Source organism: Podarcis vaucheri (genome assembly GCF_965113315.1).
Source record: "Podarcis vaucheri genome assembly, chromosome: 6".
Taxonomy (NCBI): Eukaryota; Metazoa; Chordata; class Lepidosauria; order Squamata; family Lacertidae; genus Podarcis; species Podarcis vaucheri.
The window spans coordinates 59,724,884-59,744,476 of NC_138764.1; the positions used below are offsets into that span (position 1 = coordinate 59,724,884).

Sequence of the window (19,593 nt, forward strand, 5' to 3'; positions counted from 1 at the left end):
GATGAAATACTAGGGATTAAATTGGGGAATTTTGGCACGCAAAGCACTTGCTCTTCCACAGAACTATAATCCCTTCCTGTATTTTACTGTTTGAGATTACATTGAGAAGTAGTCTGTCAACTTCTCACATTGTTTTGATAACATCAGCAAGCGGGGATGGAGGACTCAGAAGTCTTACCTCTCATATCCTGTGATGATGATGTGCCACAGTTGTTATGGTGGACTCAGGTGACATCACAAACCATGTAATGAGCAGTCAAGTTGTGTTGTGTTGGTGGGTTGCTGGTGGCCAGAATTCCCTAGTAAGCTCAAGGCAGGATGAAGAAATACTACGATCTGGTAACTAAAAAAAATGTGTTAACTGCAGCTACAGGAGCTACAGCCATCTATCTGGTGTCCAAGACTCTCCTATCAATGTTCAGAAGTCCCCCCTACAACCCGGATCAAATGAATTTTGCCAGTGAGTCATATGGGATATAGGGAGATGATGACGCATTCTCACGCCACATGTTTGTTGTTGTTGTTTGTTGTTGTTCCAGAAGGGTCATGGCCATATAGCACATCATCCATCCATCCATCCATCCATCCATCCAGCACATTCATTCTGTTTATGAGATACCTGATAAAACAAATTATCTATTTGCCCTGCAGATAAAAAAAAGAAGAGAATAAAACATAATGATAAAACCATACTAAAATAAAACAGCAATACGTTTAAGAGAGATCCAGGTGGAATCTACACACACACACATTTAAAAAAAGCTGCGAAAATGCTTTTTTAAAAAAGGTTTTGAACAATAAATTGAATTTGGCATAGCTTACTGTTGCCATCTAGTGTCACAATTGTATATTGCACTTCACAACACATTTAAAATGTTTTATTTGCAGCTGTATAGCTGAGTCCCCAGTGTAAAAAAAAAAAAAAAGTATTCAGCACAGTAAAATACGATATACAACACCTAACTAAAACAGCCACCACATATCTACATTAGAACCATCAATTGGATAGCTGAGGTTTAAAACTAAATCTTATAAGCCCAGGTCTGGGAGAGGAAAATGTTAACCAGACACCAAAGAGACAGCAATGTGGGCACCAGCCATGCTTCCCTAGGGAGAACATATCCTAGGCCCCAGGGAGAGCATTCTAGTGTCTGGGGACACTACCACTAGTGGCCACCCTCCAAGCTTCAGATTGAAAGGGCACACAGAGAAACCTTAGGGTTTGGGTTTGGGCAGGTAAATACAGACGGTACTGAAGTCCCAACCCGTCATTGTCCAGGAACTAATCATACATTTCCTTCATCGTTGACTCTTCACTCTAGTTGTTGTGTGGCTAATGATGGCACATTTTTGTCTTTCTGTAACTCTGTTTCCTGACAGGTAATCATGTTAGTGTGCTGCAGAAGGGGGTAGAAGAAAAAAAAATGTGGCCCCTCAAACTATTAAGCCTACCATGGCATAGGTTTTAATAGTGCACTGCAGTCCACTACTTCAGATTCATGACGTGTTTCCCCAAAGTGACACTGGCACTGGCCCCCAAACACATCTAGGTTTCTTCAGAACAGCTGCTTGAGGCATCACACATGAGCTTTGTGAATCAGCCTGCTCTATGCAGATTGCAGGAGGGACTGGTGGTATCAGCACAGGGAACCCCCATGCCAACTGGATAATCCAATGCCCCTTGAGATGTTGCTGGACTCCCAACTCCTAGCAACTCCAGCCAGAATGGCTAATGGTTGGGGATGATGATGGTGGTGGTGATTTATCATTTTTTTATAATAATGGTTGGGGATGATGGAGTTTGCAGTCTCAGACATCTGGAGGGCCACAGGTTCCCCAGCCATGCTTTATGAGGTATTGAAATGTCCACAGAAGCTTCCTGTCACTTCTGTTGCACTGATGCAGAAATGCAGGAAGTTCTGGATCAAAAATGTCCATAAGTTGTCCTAATTCACCTCTGGATTATTGCTTCTAGATCTAGCCGTTGAGTATTATCCAGCTCCATCTGCAAGAGCAAATGTTCCTGGAGAGCTCAGGAGACTCCTGCTGTCTCTCAGCCCAAACCTAGATGACAACTCCAAGAGGACAACGCTTCATACCATCACTCAGTGTATCTATCTGAAGGAATCAGAGGTGAAAGTCAAAACTTGCAGGGCACAGATGCAACATGCAATATCAAGCCTGATTAGTGCAGTTGGCTCCTGTTCAGCATTACCATATTCCTCTAGTGATCATTGTGGCTTCGTCCCCAGTATCTTTCAAGCCAAACATTCTGACTGGTGTGGGTTTAAGGTGCCGCCTTGCACTGAGAAAAACTAGGCAGGAGTTTCAGCAGAAGCTGAAAGCTGCATACAAGACACAGATTGTGAAGGCTGGGAATGTATAGCTGAACTGGCCCTACTTGAGAGTATCAGTCTCTGGTTGGGGAGGTATTTTAGAGTTAATCCCCCCGACTGTTTGATGCTTGCTCTGCTATGGAAATCCTATTTGGTCCAGCATGGCTTTGTAGATTCAGAAAGCCTACAGGTAGGCTGACAGGACTCCCCATTTGGCGAGGTCCCACCCCTAATATTAGTTAATATGTATTTTGTGGTTTTTGTTTGTTTGTTTTTTAAAAATCAACAGCAAGGTAGCTTGAGCCTTGCAAGAGCAAATGCAGCTTCCCCATTGTGGACTATGGAACACTACTGAGCCCACTATGCCTATGGAACCCTTGGCCAGCAAGAGGAGCTCTGTGCATGTGTGGAGCTCAAACTGGGCAGCTGATTGGGTGCATTTTTTAAAAAACAACAACACCCTGTTTCTGCTTCAGTGCACCTTAAGTGCATTATTTTTAATGAATCAAAACTGGATGAGATTCTCCAAAACATAATGCTGGCCCCAAAAGGCACATTGTCACCTTAATACATAGGGAATAGCTACCCATAGCAAAATAGGAATATTCCTGGGACCAATGGGAAACCAGAGTATAACTTCTGAGCACATAAGAGTCCTTTGCAGTGACCACTTGTTCCTTCTACCTTTCTCTAGGAAAGTTACATGCTAAGCACCAGTGTGCATATTATAGCTCCAATGACACTCCAGGAATAGATAATAGCAACTGAGGGGGGAGCACTTAACCCTTTTCTTCCCCTGCCACTGACCTGCTTCAAATTGCCCTCCCCACTGGCATTTCTCCATGTCTAGTTTCAAATTTATGCTTGCCAATGCATTGGTGTTGCTAGTCAGAGGTATCTGACCATGATTAAATTCCATGTCCCAGTGGAATAGCTGTTCTTTCCATTTTGAATCTTAAGAGAGCATAGGCTGCTTCAGAAAGTGGGCTGGGCTGGTAAACACTTGGGTTAAGCCATAAGTGCCACAAAATCTGAAATCCCATTGTGAAATCTAGCCCTGGGTTAAGTGCTGATGAAAATTCATCACATCTCTTGCCAGTTACACCACCACCTAGACTGAACTGTCAGGTTCAGCATCTTGGCAACAAGGTGTTGTGTGAACATGAAATGCGCGGAGCACTCTAATTCAGGTGGCCTCAATTCAGGCATATTCCCATCTGATAATCTGCTTCTTGCTTTCTAGGCAAATGCTTGCACCAATGATGACATTAGATTGGTGGCATTATTCCTGGATGACAGAGACAAAGCCGTCAAAACAGAGGCACTACATGCCCTCAAAGCTTTCACTGTCGTCTGGAGGTTCAAAATCAAAATCCAGGTAACCACTTAGGGAAACTGTGCTAAAAAAACCTCTAGTGCATCTGAAGTTCTTACCCTAGATCATTTCTAGAAGGCTTCATCTATTAACATTGCAGGAAAACAGCTTTTAATGTTTTCTCAACTGTTGTGCCCTCCATATGCCTTTCTTCCTCAGCATACTTTTAATATTAATTTGGTCTGTTTCATTTCTGCTGCTGATTTTATGTTGATTGTTCATATGTTTTGCCTATTTTTATTTTACTCTTTTAAAATTATTTTTGTAAGCTGCCTTTCAGATTTTTAATAATAATAATTTTTATTTATACCCCGCCCTCCCCAGCCAAGGCCGGGCTCAGGGTGGCTAACAAGCAGTAATAAAAACAAGTTGAATGATTACAACTTAAAAACAAAATTAAAATACAACATTAAAATATTGAAACATTAAAATATTAAAATGTAGCCTCATCGCAGGAGGAGAAAGGAAAAGAAAAAAGAAAGAGAGGGAGGGAATCAAATTTTAAGGGAAACACCTCTAAGAAATAAAATAAACAAAGACTGGGAGCAAGAAGGTTCAGTGGCCTGCCTCTCTGTAAGGCAGAAACATAAGAATATAAGAATAGTCCTGCTGGCTCAGGAAACGGACCCATCGGGTCCAGCACCCTGTTCTTACAGTGGCCAATCAGATGCCTGTGGCAAACCCTCAAGCAGGAACTGAGCACAAGAACTGTAATAGGTATGAGTTACTCGTGCGTAAACTGGTGCCTTTCTCGGTTAATTTGCCTTGTTAAACCTTTCTGACTGCACAGCCCCTTCTCATGGTGGCTGCCTCAGTCACTGGCAGAATCCGTCAGTGGGCGTTTCTTGAACCTCTTCCAACATAAAAGTTGTTTGGCACCCAGTCTCTTCCTCCTCTCACTGCGCGGGAGTCTTCTGCGCAGGGAAGGCGTGGGTGGCGGTGGACCTGGGCTCTCCTCACTGATGTCCAGTGAAGAGTCCTGGAGCCCTCTCTCCAATTCCCCTGTCTGCCTCCCCTTTATCCCTTGCGCTGATTGGCTTCCCCCTCTACTGAGCTGTTTCTCCCCCTGCTGCTGGGTCCTTCGCCAGCATCATCTGGGAGCCTCCCCTTCGCCTCTCGCTCCGATGTCAGTTCCCTGACAAGAACTCTCCCCTTTTTTGGTTTCCAGCAACTGGTATTCATAAGTATTACTGCCTCCCAACGTGGAGGCAGTGCCTAGCTCTCACGGCTGCTAGCCATTGAGATAACCTTATCCTCTGCAGATTTGTCCAGTCCTCTTCTAAAGGCAATTAAGTTGGTGGCTGCCACTTCCTCCAATGGCTAAATAGCTTTGCCTTTGCATGGAAGGGACTTACTGTATATATTAGGATAACGGCACAGGGAAAGGGTTAAACCCTCCACCCCCAGCACTGCAGCCCCAGTCAAAATCTTAACACCCTCCACAGCTGCTTTTTACATAAAAAAGAGGGTTCCTGTTCAAACTCTCCCTTATCATGTTTCATTTGAAGTTGCCTGCAGGAAGTACATGAAATTAGTCAATTCCGCCTCAGCCCCCAATGGGAGAAAGACCATAGCTCAGCAGCAGAGCAACCGCCTTGCAGGCAGAAGGTCCCAGGTTCAATCCCGGGGGACCCCAAGTCAGACTGGAAGACACTCCCTGTCTGAAACACTGGAGAGCTGTTGCCTAATCAGTGTAGACAGTATTAAGCTAGATGGGCCAGTGGGTCTGACTCAGTATAAAGCAGCTTTCTTGTATTCCCTATCGGTGGTGGACTTTGGGCTTTGCAATCTCAGTGGGGCCTTGCGCAACACCAAAATTTGGCACCCACCCATTGTTCGTCATTGTTGCAGCGCCTCCTGCAGGCGAACTGGTTGTGCTCCCCTAATCCGCCTCTGTCCCTATGTTTGCATGGAACTTTGGATTGTAGCAGCTGACATGATGTTAGGCTGCACAAACAACTGTGCTCTCTTTCTGCTTCCGTGAACCCAATGATTGGCTGGTATGCAATTTAGTTTTTACTCAGAATAAACCTGTTGAAATGAACGGACTTTGTCATGCTCATATTAGTGAGTAAAACTTAGCTGAATTCCACCCATGATTTTTAGTGAATCAAAACTGGATTAGTCTCACCAATGTTTGGCATCTTGAGCCCCAACGGAGCACTGTTTTTGTCCCGTGTATGTTAGGGCACTTAAAAAAGAGCAATTCCAACCATCACCACCAGAGGACACCTTAGCCACTGAACATAAGACACTGCTTTGTGTTTTGTCCTTGTTTTCATTCACATTTTAAAATTTTGTTTTGAATGGGCAGAGTCCTTGCAACGGGCTGAGGTTGTCCTCAGCTGCAGCCAGAATAGAAACCTGAATTCTGGGCCAGGGGAAGCCAAAGGCTTTGTTCAAAACAAATTATAGGGATTTGGAGCATTTTGACTTCCTTTACGTAATCCGTTCTGCCTTGAGTGTTTAATTTCTTGCAGAATGTGAAACATTTCGCAAGGACTAGGCTGGCAGAGCGTGAGGAAGGAAGGGAATGAAAGCGGGTGGAGTGAAACATTAACCGTGGTAGACCATAATGACTGGAAACTAAAGTTGCAATGCTAGACGCACTAACTTGGGAGTAAGCCCCCTAAATGCAGTGGACCTTACTTCCGCGTAGACATACATAGGTTGCTTGGGACCTGGTAATCCCCACTCAGCCGGGAAGCTCACTGGGTGACCTTGGGCCAGACCCTATCTCTCAGCTTCACCAACCTCGCAGGGCTGTTGTGAGGATGAAAGGGGAGAACCTATGGCTCCTCAGAGGAAAGGGGGAATAGAAATGTACTCAAAATAAAACAAAAGTAAATAAATGCATAAAAATACATAATTAATTTTATTTAGTTCAATCCCCCCCCCAAGACTCAAAAAGCATCTCTGCCACTACCTACAACATTTGCACCGAAATGTGCCTGATAATCAAGAAGTGAGGAGCTCTTGAGGCTCACATCTCCCAGAAGGCAGCACCCCTTGACCTCAAATACTAAAAATATAGGACGAGCTGTGATGACCGATGATTCAGTTGGTAGAGCACGATGCTGATAATGCCAAGGTAGTAGGTTCGATCCCGGTAAGGGGTAGCTGCATATTCCTGCATTGCAGGGGGTCAGGAGAGCCAGTGTAGTGGTAGTGGTTAAGAGGGGTAGACTCGTAATCTGGGGAACCGGGTTCGCGTCTCCGCTCCTCCACATGCAGCTGCTGGGTGACCTTGGGCCAGTCACACTTCTCTGAAGTCTCTCAGCCCCACTCACCTCACAGAGTGTTTGTTGTGGGGGAGGAAGGGAAAGGAGAATGTTAGCCGCTTTGAGACTCCTTAAAGGGAGTGAAAGGCGGGATATCAAATCCAAACTCTTCTTCTTCCTCTTCTTCTTCCAACTATGATTCTACGATAATCATACCCAAAGCAAATACATGCTTTGGGTATTCTCAGTCACTCTTTATTCTGCTCCTTCCCATGATTCTGAGCAGAAGCTGAAAAACAGGTACAGGGGGTGAGGTCTGCTCGGGATGATATCCTGATATGATATTCATCATAGCCATAAAAGGACTATTTACACGTCACCCTGGATTGCTAGTAGGCAGTGGTGCCTCTAGGAGCCCTCTGAACAGAATGAGCCGGAGGCCTGAAATGCTGCGGCAAAGACTTATCACCTTTTGAAGCACTCGTTGCCATCTGTGGGGTGGGGGCCTAACTGCCTGCAATACTGCTGAAGGGCAGAGTGCGAGTCTTTAAAATAAAACGCTGGTCTGTTTTCTGATGCAGGAATACGTTCCCAAGATTGTTGAGCTGGTGACTGGCTCCTGGGACCCCACCCTTCAGGTTGCAGGGTTGAGGCTGCTGAACGGGTTGAATATTCCAGACAACACCCACACTCTCCTGAGAGGGATGCTGCCGAACTTCCTGGAAATCCTTCTCATGGCAAACACTATGGCCAAGGTACAAAAAGTCACAGGCAGGCACCTTCTCTTCCTCCTCAGGTACAGCGTTAGCCTGGAGCTGGGAAGTAGTACAACTTCATGCTCTAGTAGTTCCTAGAAGGAAACACTGATGACTAATATTTCACCTTTTTGCTAAATGAATCTTTTATTTATTACATGTGGGGTTCTGCAACAAAATGTTGCAGCCTAGAGTGCTCCTGCCTGGAGTTCCAGTCACTACATTCCATTTCAGTCTCCCTGCACTCTGGTTCCCCTCACCCACAGGCAGTCTGTTTGTTCTATTGAGTATGTTCAGTCCCCACTGGGAGTTTTGTGGGCCCCTCCCCTCAGGATGTTTTTCTGTGTATTATTTTTGTATTTCTGCAAACTATGGGGACTTCTGCCACACACACCCAAGACTGCTGATACCTCCCTCTTGTTCCTGAATGGTTCTTTATTGGCCACATAGCGGTAATTGATGGCACTCACAGCCTGAACATCAGAAGTAGAGTGAGAAACAGGATCTATACCGTGACCTTTGATCAAATTATCAGTGTGGCTTTGGAGAGCAGTTGCCAGCTCAAGTAGAAAGCACTGGATAAACCAGTGGTCTGGCTCAGTCTATAAAGTAACTTTGCACATTCATATTTTTGTCTGAAATATTTCAGTATGCTCTCTCTAGGGTTTGTGTTACCCGAGTCCTCCAGGAAGTCCAGGCTACCTGATCATCCAAGGAGGGAAAGATCAATCTATTCTCAACTCTGAACTTACAGCCTCAATTTTTATTCTTGCTCAGAAACCCAAATCTGTTGAAGAACATGATGTAGCCTGGAAGGTTGCTCCCTTCAGCTGAAAGGAGCAAATGTCATCTTCCTTGCTCAGCGTGGCTCATCTCTTTGCTGCAGTTTGCCCCCAACCCCACTGCCCAACTAGAAAGCATTAATTTTTTTTATTATAATTACCACTTTGCTTGCAAAGGGGGTCTAGTACCCACCAGTGTCCACACACCCTGACATTCTCACTTGTTTGTTCAGGTGCAGGTTCTCAAGCTTCTTAGCACGCTGGCCCAGAAAGAAGACCTGCTGTACGACATCATGAATTGTCGGGTAAGGACTGCCCTTGTGCCTGCCAGCATGAGAAAGTTTTGTATTGGGGTGGGGGATAAAGAATATCAGAAGGACAGAGGTTGGGAAAGGTCAGTGTTTTTTTCTAGAAAAAGAGGCACCGGAATGCACCATGAACACCTCTTTTGTTCTCTTAGAATGGCAATGGTGCCCACCTGAGAGGCGCCAGAACTAAGATCTGGAGAGTTCTGGCTGAAAAAAGCCCTGGGATAGCTGCTCTAGTTATAGGAATTTATCCAGACATAGGCATGAGAATACATGTTGCCCAGGGACTGCAACTAGGGAATCAATGCTGGCTCAGTTGAAGCCACTTTGCATTCCAATGTACAAGAGTCGCATCTGAATAGGAGCCAGAATCACATCCTTTGAAGGCGAACACCTAGCCCACCCAATTTCTGCTCTGCCTGGAAGCAGCCACACCCTTTCATTGTTGCATATTGATATTAGAAATGTCAATCTTCTAATAGGCATTAGGTAATTCATTTTCTCAGAACAGGATTATTTGCTCCTTGTACAATGGGCGGGGCCCATGTGAGTCTGACTTTATGGCCACCAGACCTTTTGCATGCTCCAAACAATCTGGCTGCCGTACGAGACCCCTTTGACATTATTCATTATTCAGTTTATCCAGGGACTCTGGTGTGTGCTGAGCATGCACATACACAAATTCCCATGGTGGAGAAATAGGCCACATCTTCTTCTTTTAAATCCTTAGCCTCTCATAAGGAGACTTAGCTGAGAGGTTTAAGAAGTGCTGGAAAGCTGAAAGCATGGCTCCTCTGGCCTAAGGAGGAAACAGGACATGGCAGGAGTTCCTGGAAGCTTCGGCTAGGCTCATTTAGCCTGCCCAGGTGACTGAAGGATACAGCTGCAGCACACAGCAGATGGCAGCTCTGTCAGCAGAGTGGTCTCTTATGCATTAACCAAAAGGAGGAAACGTATCACCAATGAAAGAGAACAAGATAACAGGTTTTGCATAAATTTGGCAAATACTAATGTATATGTATAGGTGCAAATTTTAAAATGGTTACAGTGATTTAAATGGAAACACAATACATGTCACCATAGCGGGGAAGACTGAACTTGGTGACCTGTGCTCATGCTCAGTCTGTGGTCCATGCACTAACAATTCAAGGGAACTTCCTGCTCTCCCATTGGACGGTTTTTTGTCTTTAAACTAGACTTGGATAGGATAGCCCTTTAACTAGAGGCTTGTCCTCTGTAGAGTAGAACATATGATCACGCATCCCCTAAATTAGGGTCCAACTCTGGAGCAGAAACCCAGGTGGTCTTGGAACCAAGTTCAGGCTTTTAGTCTGGTGGCTCACTCTTTTACCATCACTCACACCTGCCCCCACTGGCACGAAAGTTCCTCTGTTGCCACAGGAGTGTAGGGAGCTGCACCATGCTCAGGACTCTGTGTTCTGGTGCATGTAAAAATATCAGAACCTCTTGGTGGACAAAGGAAATAATGGCATCCTGCTGGTTGCAGCTGCTCCATTTCCTACAGCATCCCCAGTGACAGAGGTTGAGAGTGAGGGTTACTATTGTCATTAACTACTTATTCACAGATCCACATGCATGGATCAGGGCCCTGTATACCATCCACCCCCATCGTTCAGCCTGGACACTGAGGTCCAGCACTAAGAGCCTTCTGGAGGTTCGCTCACGGCGAGATGTGAGGTTGCAGGGAACCAGGCAGAGGGCCTTCTCAGCGGTGGTGCCCACCCTGTGAAATGCCCTCCCATCAGATGTCGAGGAAATAAACAACTATCTGACTTTTAGAAGACATCTGAAGGCAGCCCTGTATTGGGAAGTTTATAATGTGTTACATTTTATTATGTTTTTATATGTGCTGGAAGCTGCCCAGAGTGGCTGCGCAGCACAGCCAGATGGGCGGGGTGTAAATAATAAAATTATCATCATCATCATCATGGGGATGAGGAGGAATGAGGGGAAGGAAGATGAGACATTGACTAAAGCCACTTGTGGTGTTTCTCCCCAAGACACCCGCCGAGTTCCTGAGCCTCTTCCAGCCATCCCTGCCAGGGAACCTGCTCTATGAGATGCTAGTCTTTGTGGAGCGCCTCAGCGAAGGGCGCCTGTCCCCGCAGTACCAGTCGATGCAGTGGCAGTACAGCGACAACTCCCTTCATGAAACCATCTTTGGCAACAACTCCCGCCTCTCCGACCGCCTGCTTGCTCTCATCATCCACCCAGAGGAGGAGGTGCAGGCGCAGGCCTGCAAGGTCATCCTCAGCCTCCGGCTCAACAGGGAAGAGAGCAAGGTGGTCAGTGCCCTCCCCTTTGGGGCCAACATTAGTGTCTACCCCCTGGAATCAACGAGGATTAGCCAAGTCTCCAACCCCTCTGACCTGAGCAGCCACACTCTCGGTCCCAACAACGTCTCCTCTGAGCCCACCGGCACCAACATCTCCTTTGACAGCACCCATGACAACAGCGGGCGTAGCTTCCACACCCTCCAAGGCACTGATGAGACTGGACACAGCTTCTATCCCCTTCCAAGAGCTGACCACAGCTTCTACCCCCTTGAGACCGTCAGCAGCCACATTATTCAGGACCAAAGAGTCAACAGCTTCAATATTCCTCCAGTTTGCTATTCGGGTGAGAGTGACAACAGTGTTTAAAGGGCCCATTTCTAGACGAAAGAGCGAATGATAAAAGAGTTGGAGAAGAGATGACATCACCATTTGTCTCTCCCTATGTAAGGAAAAGGTCTGGGCATGTAAGCATTCAGGATCCTACCTTCTACCTAACAAAGCTTCTATGTGCAATAGAATCTGGAGTGTGTACTGATCATTTACTCATTACCATCAGTGTATGGTCTGCTGAACTTTGCTGCTCCAGTTCAAGGTTCAGAGTGCTCAGAAAACCAGGTCCATCCAAATGTCTACCAGCCTGCACTCATGGTGGTCTCTGAAGGGGTGTCTCTAGAGTTCGGTTAGAAACATTAAGACCGTGCCAAAATAATTGGGAAAGTTGCATGGAGAGAAAGGTCTGGTGTGTTACTGAGAAACCAGTATTTGGTCAGTAGCTTTTATTGTTTATAACCAATGGTCATCACAATACAGTATGAGCACAAACCACACAACTGCACAACGAAAGACATTGCATGCACCAGACCGGAACAAATCTACAATGTTCAAAATTTAGCAATGTTCCTTCTGGTCAGCATCTCTGGGTTTTGGCACTTGCACTATCCAGAAAGTTTGCCCTTATCTTTCTTGCCACTAATGCAAACTGTGCAGCCTATAGCACTTATCAAACTCTGCCAACAACCATTTAATTTTCAAATCATCTGGTTGACCTTCTAAGGCGATCTGAAAAGGGGAGATAAAGTTAGCTCTGGGTCAATCATACAATATCTGAAAAACAACTTTGGGTTATGTGTTCTTCTGGCTGCAATGATATTTTCCCCCAGTACAAAAACATGGATTTGTGTATACAAGCCTTTACAGAGGGAAGACCCAATTCAGTCCTTAGTAGTGCTCCAGGTGTACTGTGTGGCAGTGCCAACATCACATGCAGGAATTTCTTTTGAAATACATCAAGTTCCTCCCTACAATGGTGACCCCAGATAGGTGCACCACATAAAAGGTGAGACACAATCTTGGCCACAAAAATCTTTAATGTTGGTTCAGCTAAATGATGGCCCTCTGTGTAATACAATTTCTTTATAGGCCCCAATAAGCTTGTAGCTGAAAGTGTTGTTGCTCCTAAATTGGTGTGGTTCATGTTCTAAATCGGACACACTAGTAGATTGTGGCCTGGTACGAGGTTGGTTGCAACAGGAGCATTACCACCATGCAAGTATATGGTAAAAGATTAAGAAATGGGCCCTCAAATGCATATTTGGGTTAAAAGTGGGTACATGGTCTAGACCAAAGAATGCAATCTAAAGGGTATACTAAGTAATAAAATTATTTTCAACGAAATGGTGTGGTTCATGTGAATGGACAAAAGAGGTTTGAGAGTATGGATATGAATATGCTGTGCTGAACTGATGTATATATGGATGTTTTGAGAAAGCATGTCTGATCTGTGTTAGATAAGGGCTTTTAGCAGGTTGGATGAGGGGTATATTTGGAAGTATTTTCCATTTAAACAAATTGTGGTGGTGTGTGGATTAGTTTAGAAACTTGTGAGATATGTGCAGATACTGGAATTATTTTGGACAATGATAACTGCTGCATGGATGTGTGAAGGAGAACAGGAGTGTGTGTTCATATTGTAAATGTTGGTTTCTGCTCTCTGAGTCCTATGCACCTGCTCACTACGTTCCTTCACTCTGCCGACGAGTTCCTTATGCAGAGTGCTGTGCCCATGTGTCAGCTGCTTTCTTCCACTGAGACATCAGAAAGGACCATGTGGCCAATTAAACTGCAACATATGTACAGAGGTAGGAATTACATTGAGGAATAATAATCACAGAGGAGAATAGGAGAGCAAGTGCATCTTTAATGTTTTTCCTCAACTTTTAATTTTCTTGCTGGGTCCTCACAAATGCCATAGTCGGTGTTGGTGATAGTCCCGATAATTGTCCTGTCAGCCTCACAGCTTAATCCATTTTCACAGGGACACCTGTAGTATATCCCAGTAAGGTGCTGCAAGAGATACAAAGATGTAGATCAGAATTCACAACTTGACTAGAGGAAAAAGCTACGTATACAATGTCTTCTCCATTCTGCTAAGCTGACTAGGCTTGGACATCATCCTGCACTCCTCACTTTTCACTGTATTTGATACCAACTTCAGAATATTTGCCATATATATGAGGCTGCTTTAAAGTGAGTGATGGGTTCTTCCAGAAGACTTTTTAAAAAATAATCTAATTCAATTCTGCTTCTTCTCATGTTCACTCTCTCACACAAATCTTTTCAGCTTCTCACCATCTCCAAAATTCATTACTTCATCCAATACCACTACATCCTCCTTCACTTTCCTAAGTATCTCTCAGGTTCACAGTTGTAATTACCTTCACTGGCTCTCTTTTTTTGCTTCATCCTTCACTTACACTCATTCCTTCTAACTTTAGTTCTGCTGCTTAGCTTAATCTTCCCAGCCCATCATTATGATCATAATACTTCTCTCTATTCGTCTCTCTGCTAGCTTCTTCTTTCTTGTGTGACATTCTTCTGAATCTCCACTGACATCTTTAAGCCACCAACAAAGAAGATGAAGGCCAGAAGAAACACCAGTCACTCCTAAGGAATAGGAAATGCCACTTACCCACCGAGAGCACTCCTGAAACTCAGCTGCTTTGTCTGCACAACGAGCCAGGCTTAGGCCACTCCCTCTGTGACAACATCCATTTTTGCATTGGAGACTGTTGAGACATAACTCTCCATTCTCCTATAAGGTAACCATGATTAGATAAGGTGTGAGCAACAGGATAAATGTCCATGAAGATGGATGCAGGTGGTGCTGTAGTCTAAACCACTGAGTCTCTTGGGCTTGCCAATCAGAAGGTCAGTGGTTCAAATCCCCATGACTGAGTGAGCTCCCGTTGTTCTGTCCCAGCTTCTGCCAACCTAGCACTTCGAAAGCATGCCAGTGCAAGTAGATAAATAGGTACTGCTGTGGTGAGAAGGTAAATGGCGCTTCTGTGCACTCTGGCACTTGTTACGGTGTTCTGTTGTGCCAGAAGCAATGTAGTCATGCTGGCCATATGACCCAGAAAGCTGTCTGTGGACAAACGCCAGCTTCCTTGACCTGAAAGCAAGATGAATGCCGCAACCCCATAGGCGCCTTTAACTGGACTTAACAGTCCAGGAGTCCTTTATATTTTATCTTTAGCATGAAGAGGAAGGCCAGATGAACCACCATCCATTCCCAAAGCATAGCAGAGAACAAAGCCAGCCAACCAAGGGAGTGATACGAAAGCTGGAAGCCAAACCCAGCTCTCACAGGTCTATATTCCCTGAATAGAGGATTTCATGGAATCTTATGGACCTTATATTTAAGTAACATAAAGTTGATTCTGCCGCACTCATGTCCTTTCCAAGCTGCCACTAAAGATACTGTGTTGTCATCATCCCCCAACCTCACGAAAGAAACTTCCCATATAGGCAGGAAGGTACCTTGTGTGCCCTGGTTTTTATGCTGATATCCTAGAGTACCCTAATAATCAAAGTGTTTGTTTGATACTCCTATTCCTAAAGTGAACTGGGGCAACTAAAGCATTTCTGAAATGAATCCTGAAATGGATCATATGCATAAATCAAACAAAGTGTCTGAAGAACTCCCTGTAAAAGTCTTTCCCTATTACATGACTGGGTAGCAATTTCAATACTAGAGAAAATCCCAAGAGCCAGACAACATGGCAAATCCCTCGCATCAGGGATGCTTCTGGAAAGGGTACAGCAAGAGTACCCAGTAACCTCTTACCAGATTCAAGATGAGTCCTCTTTGGCTAGAAAAGGCCTCTGCCAAGGCAAGTGTCAGCAGCAACAAAACCCAAGGGCTCTTCATTGCTTCTTAGCAGTAAGCCAAAGGTTTGATCTGGTGCACCTAGGATGAGAATCCAGAACATGGCATGTTGCAGATTTATAAAGCCTACCCTCAAAGTCACATGGGTGCCTTCTTGCAAAAGATATGAGTACATGTGATGGAAAAATGCTGTCTGGGTTAAAAATAAAGAAAAAACAAACAAGCCAGTCAAAATCACCCAAGGCCACAGGAGAGTATCATGTGCAGTCAGCCTCGATAGCTCTGTTGGTTAGAACAGAGGTTTCCAACCTTTCTGAGTCCATGGCTCCCTTGACAAACTACATTCTTTCTGCAGCACCCCTGTGGGGCTCAGGAGCCCAGTTATGTCACCCCTTGCATGCAGAATTGGCAGCCTCTCACCCTTTTTTGGAACTCCCTCCATTGCGGAATGTTCCCTCAGCCACCTCTCCTTGGGAGTCCTCTGGGCAGCTTCTGCTGCCACCCCTGGTCTCTGAGCTCTCTCCCCCTGCCTCACCCCAAAGAGAGGTGCCTCCTCACACTGCCCCTAAGGGGCTTGGAACTTGTCTCTCCCATTCCCAACAGTAAGGGTTGGTGGCTGGCTGGGCTCCCTTTCCCACTTGCTTACTTACTCTAGCAACAGCACCCCCTGCCAGAGGCATCATTCGCCTGAGGAGTTTGTAGCCATGGCTGCTGCAACAAACAGCTGTGCAAGCCTTTGGGAGGCAGAGACAAGAGAGGGCATCAGAGGAGGGAGGGAGGGAGGGAGGGAGGGAGGGAAGGAAGGAAGGAAGGAAGGAAGGAAGGAAGGAAGGAAGGAAGGAAGGAAAGAAAGAGGGACGGGGGCCAGTGTTGCCCATGGCACTCCTGACCATCATTCAAGGCACCCCAGGGTACCATGAAACACTGGTTGAAAACCACTGGGTTAGAACATGGTGCTGATAATGCCAAGGTTGTAGGTTTGATCACTGTATTCTGCCTATTCCTGCATGTTTACACTCTCATAAAGAACTGGAGCACGTGTCCAGATGTTTGGATATAGCAGATATAATCACACCAGGCATGAATCTGGCAGGGCAGGTCCTCCCTTCTTACCTTTCATGGAAGGCTTATACTGCCAGAGGAAAGGATAACGTGCCACTGGGTAAAAACAACAGAAAAGCTTATTGCTCACTGTTACTCATTTCATGGCCCTTTCGCCTTCTTGAATATCTAACAGGACTGCCAACATAAGAAACAGCAGGCAGGTGTGAAAGGCTTGCTCTTTCCCAGAGCTATTATTCAGACAGCCTGAGATATGAAATCACCTTGAGTCCAGTAACAGGTACAGCCTGCTGGAACTTTCTCAGGGCACAGGTGTGGACTTTTTGGATTGCAAGGCCAGGCTCAGGTGTTCAGGGAGATGATTTTTTGAATGCTCTCAGCAGTTAAGTAAGTTTCAGTTTAGACTTCTGGTTCCCAATGTGGGGCACATGCCCCACAGAGGGGCAATTTGATTTTTAAGAGGGGCAATTCGAGAATGAATTATTAACAGTGAATGGCCTTTTAGGCTCCCTCCACATGAATAGGAGTTCACTTTTTGAATTATATGTCATGGGGGGGGGGAATCAGGATTTTAAAGATGCTTAGGTGGGGCATGGTCAAAAAAGTTGGGTAACCACTGGTTTAGACATTCTAGATTATCTACTCAGGCAGCTCATGACTCTGGTATTAGTGACTTTGGTGGTATCATTCTTGCTTGTAACTCTCACAGGTTGTTGTCCATAGGGGCAATGGCCAAGTCAATGCACAAGCAGGAAAGCTTCCAGTTGTTGAACTGAACTTCCTCTTCTACCCTCCCCTGTATGCCCCTTGTACCTCACACCCCAGATCTGTTTTGGGTTCCCCTCAACTCTGTAGAGCAGATTGGGGGAGGTGCAGGGGCACATGGGAGGAGGAACGGGAGAATTGGACCAGGTACATATAACATATAGTTATGAGTTTGGGTGGGATCGGGGAGATAGACTGAAACTGCAGAGTTTTGAGAAATTAAAAAACAAAGTGCGAGACTGGCTTCATTATTATCAGATAATGGAGGCATACAATTTGGACAAGAAAATTGGCTTCCAGGTGGAAAAATCAAAATTAGAAACAGAACTGCTAGAACCCAAAACTAAGATTTTGTCAAAGATGTATAACTTGCTGTTGAAATGGAATACACAGGATGAAACGGTGAAATCTGCTATGATTAAATGAGCACAAGATGTTGGACATAACATAATGATGGCTGACTGGGAACAGTTATGGACCACAGGTATGAATTTCACGGCATGTAATGCCTTAAGAGAGAATATTATGAAAATGATATACAAGTGGTACATGACACCAGTCAAGCTTGCAAAAATCTATCATTTGCCCGATAATAAATGTTGGAAATGTAAAGAAACTGAAGGTACATTCTTTCACCTTTGGTGGACGTGCCCAAGGATTAAGGCTTTCTGGGAGATGATTTATAATGAAATGAAAAGGGTATTTAAATATACCTTCCTGAAGAAACCAGAGGCCTTTCTCCTGGGCATGGTCGGCCAAATGGTGTCAAAGAAGGACAGAACTTTCTTTATGTATGCCACAACAGCAGCAAGAATACTTATTGCAAAGTATTGGAAGACACAAGATCTACCCACTCTGGAAGAATGGCAGATGGTGATGGACTACATGGAATTGGCAGAAATGACTGGCAGAATCCGAGACCAGGGAGAAGAGTCGGTGGAAGAAGATTGGAAGAAATTTAAAGACTATTTACAGAAATATTGTAAAATTAATGAATGTTAGAATGATGTCAGAATGAAGTTAAGTGGTTTAAGCAGTAATGTTATAAAGGTGTATGTAAAAATGGATTGTTAACAGGTGAGAATCCAAAGTTATAATATATTATGTTAAAGGACTAAGATAAAAACAAAGAGGGAAAGAAATTGCTGAATTAACTAACTGAATTGGAATACAAAAAAGGGAGGTGTGAGGAGGCCAGGGAAACAAGGAAATGAATGTAAGGTATGGAAAGATTGATGTATTTTTTAAAGTGTTTTTTTATCTTTTTTGTATTTTGTATTTTTTTCTTTTATATTTTCTTTTTTCTTTCTTTTTTTCTTTTTTTAATTCATGTAATTCTTTTCTTTGAAACTTTAATAAATATCATTTTTTAAAAAAAGAGTTTGGGTGGGATCGTTCTGGATGAAACTGTGGGTCACTTCCAGGGTTGGCCGATCCATGAGGTGGGATGAGGCAGTTGCCTTGGGGTGGCAGGCTCTGGAAAGATGGGAGGGGTGGCAGACACAGCCTCCATGAAGCATGGCCTGTACTTGCTGACCTTCCCCCCTCTTCTGTGTGCTTAACCCTCTCTGCCAACAACAGGTGGCAGCTGGTGTGTAGGTGTGTGCCTGGCTGCAGGTGTGCAATGGAGGAGGAACAGGTGGGTGGGAGTGCTGTGGGTGCTCAGTGGTGAGGGGGTGGCATTTTCTGTTTTGCTTCTAGCCCTTCCAAACCTTGTAATGGCATGGCATGGAATGAAGATGGAATGAAGATGGAATGAAGATGGAATGAAGATATGGTTTTATGGTTGCTTCACCCTGTTCCTTGCTCAACCCACAGTTGTATTATCCATGCCACTGCAAAGTTGCTGGAAACAAACTCACAAACTTCATAAAAACATTTTTTAACCGTAAGCTTCAAGCTACATTTCCCTTGAATATTCCAAAGACCTTGAAAAATGCAAAAAAATGTAGCTACCTTGGAAAGTTGTCTCCATTCTTGCAGAACACCTCCTCAAACCACAGAATATGAATTGTTGTGATTCAGAGGTAATGAATATATTTTATACAGCGAATAGAGAGCAGCTAGCATTCCTTTGCATTACAGCAGGTATGAGCACTTGGTCTCTGAGGGAGTCAGAATTATAATGGGTCAATCATGAAAATAACGAACAATTCATTGATAAAACCCTACTAAGCTTCAGTTAGTCCTGGAGGACGTGGCTGATGAAAGCCTGGAAAACCACTGTCCCCACTTGGATGCCAAAGGCATAAATAGATGTTCAAAATTGCCATTCGTCCCCGTCCTACACCCGGATCGGATTGTATCCCCGCCTCGTCCAATTTAGTGTATATTCGTGCTGCGCGCAGCTGTTGCAGCCTGCCTCCTTCCCCCTCGTTCTCCTCGCCTTCCATTCCCTTCTCTCCCCTTGGCTTTATCTGCCGGTCGCTGTCCGTGGTGCTGAAGCAGAGCGCGGAAGAGAGAACGGGCGAAGCAACAGCAGGGAGGAGCTTCGAAGGGCATGTGGCAGGCGCCGCTTAGAAAC

General features: G+C 44.9%; 2 protein-coding genes across 2 annotated transcripts; one reads left to right on the top strand and one right to left on the bottom strand.

Moving 5' to 3' along the window:
• The first annotated feature begins 254 nt into the window (after positions 1 to 254).
• On the top strand, positions 255 to 11,592 carry LOC309535306 (armadillo repeat-containing protein 12-like). The gene is made up of 6 exons (XM_082228239.1): positions 255 to 460; positions 1,976 to 2,133; positions 3,580 to 3,714; positions 7,514 to 7,687; positions 8,703 to 8,774; positions 10,799 to 11,592. The coding sequence occupies exons 1-6, from the start codon at positions 319 to 321 to the stop codon at positions 11,438 to 11,440; spliced, it is 1,323 nt and encodes a 440-aa protein (XP_082084365.1). The 5' UTR covers positions 255 to 318; the 3' UTR covers positions 11,441 to 11,592.
• Positions 11,593 to 13,162: 1,570 nt separating this feature from the next.
• CLPS (colipase) lies at positions 13,163 to 19,511 on the bottom strand. Its single transcript, XM_082228265.1, has 4 exons — positions 19,026 to 19,511; positions 15,201 to 15,323; positions 14,043 to 14,165; positions 13,163 to 13,417 (listed from the first exon to the last, which is right to left on the bottom strand). Exons 2-4 carry the CDS (start codon positions 15,282 to 15,284, stop codon positions 13,271 to 13,273), a joined length of 354 nt encoding a protein of 117 aa, XP_082084391.1. The 5' UTR covers positions 15,285 to 15,323; positions 19,026 to 19,511; the 3' UTR covers positions 13,163 to 13,270.
• Between the last annotated feature and the right edge of the window lie 82 nt (positions 19,512 to 19,593).

What these genes read in the sequence shown, in the direction of transcription:
- LOC309535306 (XM_082228239.1), top strand. Translation starts at nt 319, where the DNA reads ATGAAGAAATACTACGATCTGGTAACTAAAAAAAATGTGTTAACTGCA. An exon ending in TCTATCTGAAGGAATCAGAG is followed by an intron (nt 2,134 to 3,579) that starts GTGAAAGTCAAA and finishes CTTGCTTTCTAG; the next exon opens with GCAAATGCTTGCACCAATGA. An exon ending in ACGACATCATGAATTGTCGG is followed by an intron (nt 8,775 to 10,798) that starts GTAAGGACTGCC and finishes TTTCTCCCCAAG; the next exon opens with ACACCCGCCGAGTTCCTGAG.
- CLPS (XM_082228265.1), bottom strand. Translation starts at nt 15,284, where the DNA reads ATGAAGAGCCCTTGGGTTTTGTTGCTGCTGACACTTGCCTTGGCAGAG. An exon ending in GAGGACTCATCTTGAATCTG is followed by an intron (nt 14,166 to 15,200) that starts GTAAGAGGTTAC and finishes GTTACCTTATAG; the next exon opens with GAGAATGGAGAGTTATGTCT. An exon ending in TTCAGGAGTGCTCTCGGTGG is followed by an intron (nt 13,418 to 14,042) that starts GTAAGTGGCATT and finishes TATCTCTTGCAG; the next exon opens with CACCTTACTGGGATATACTA.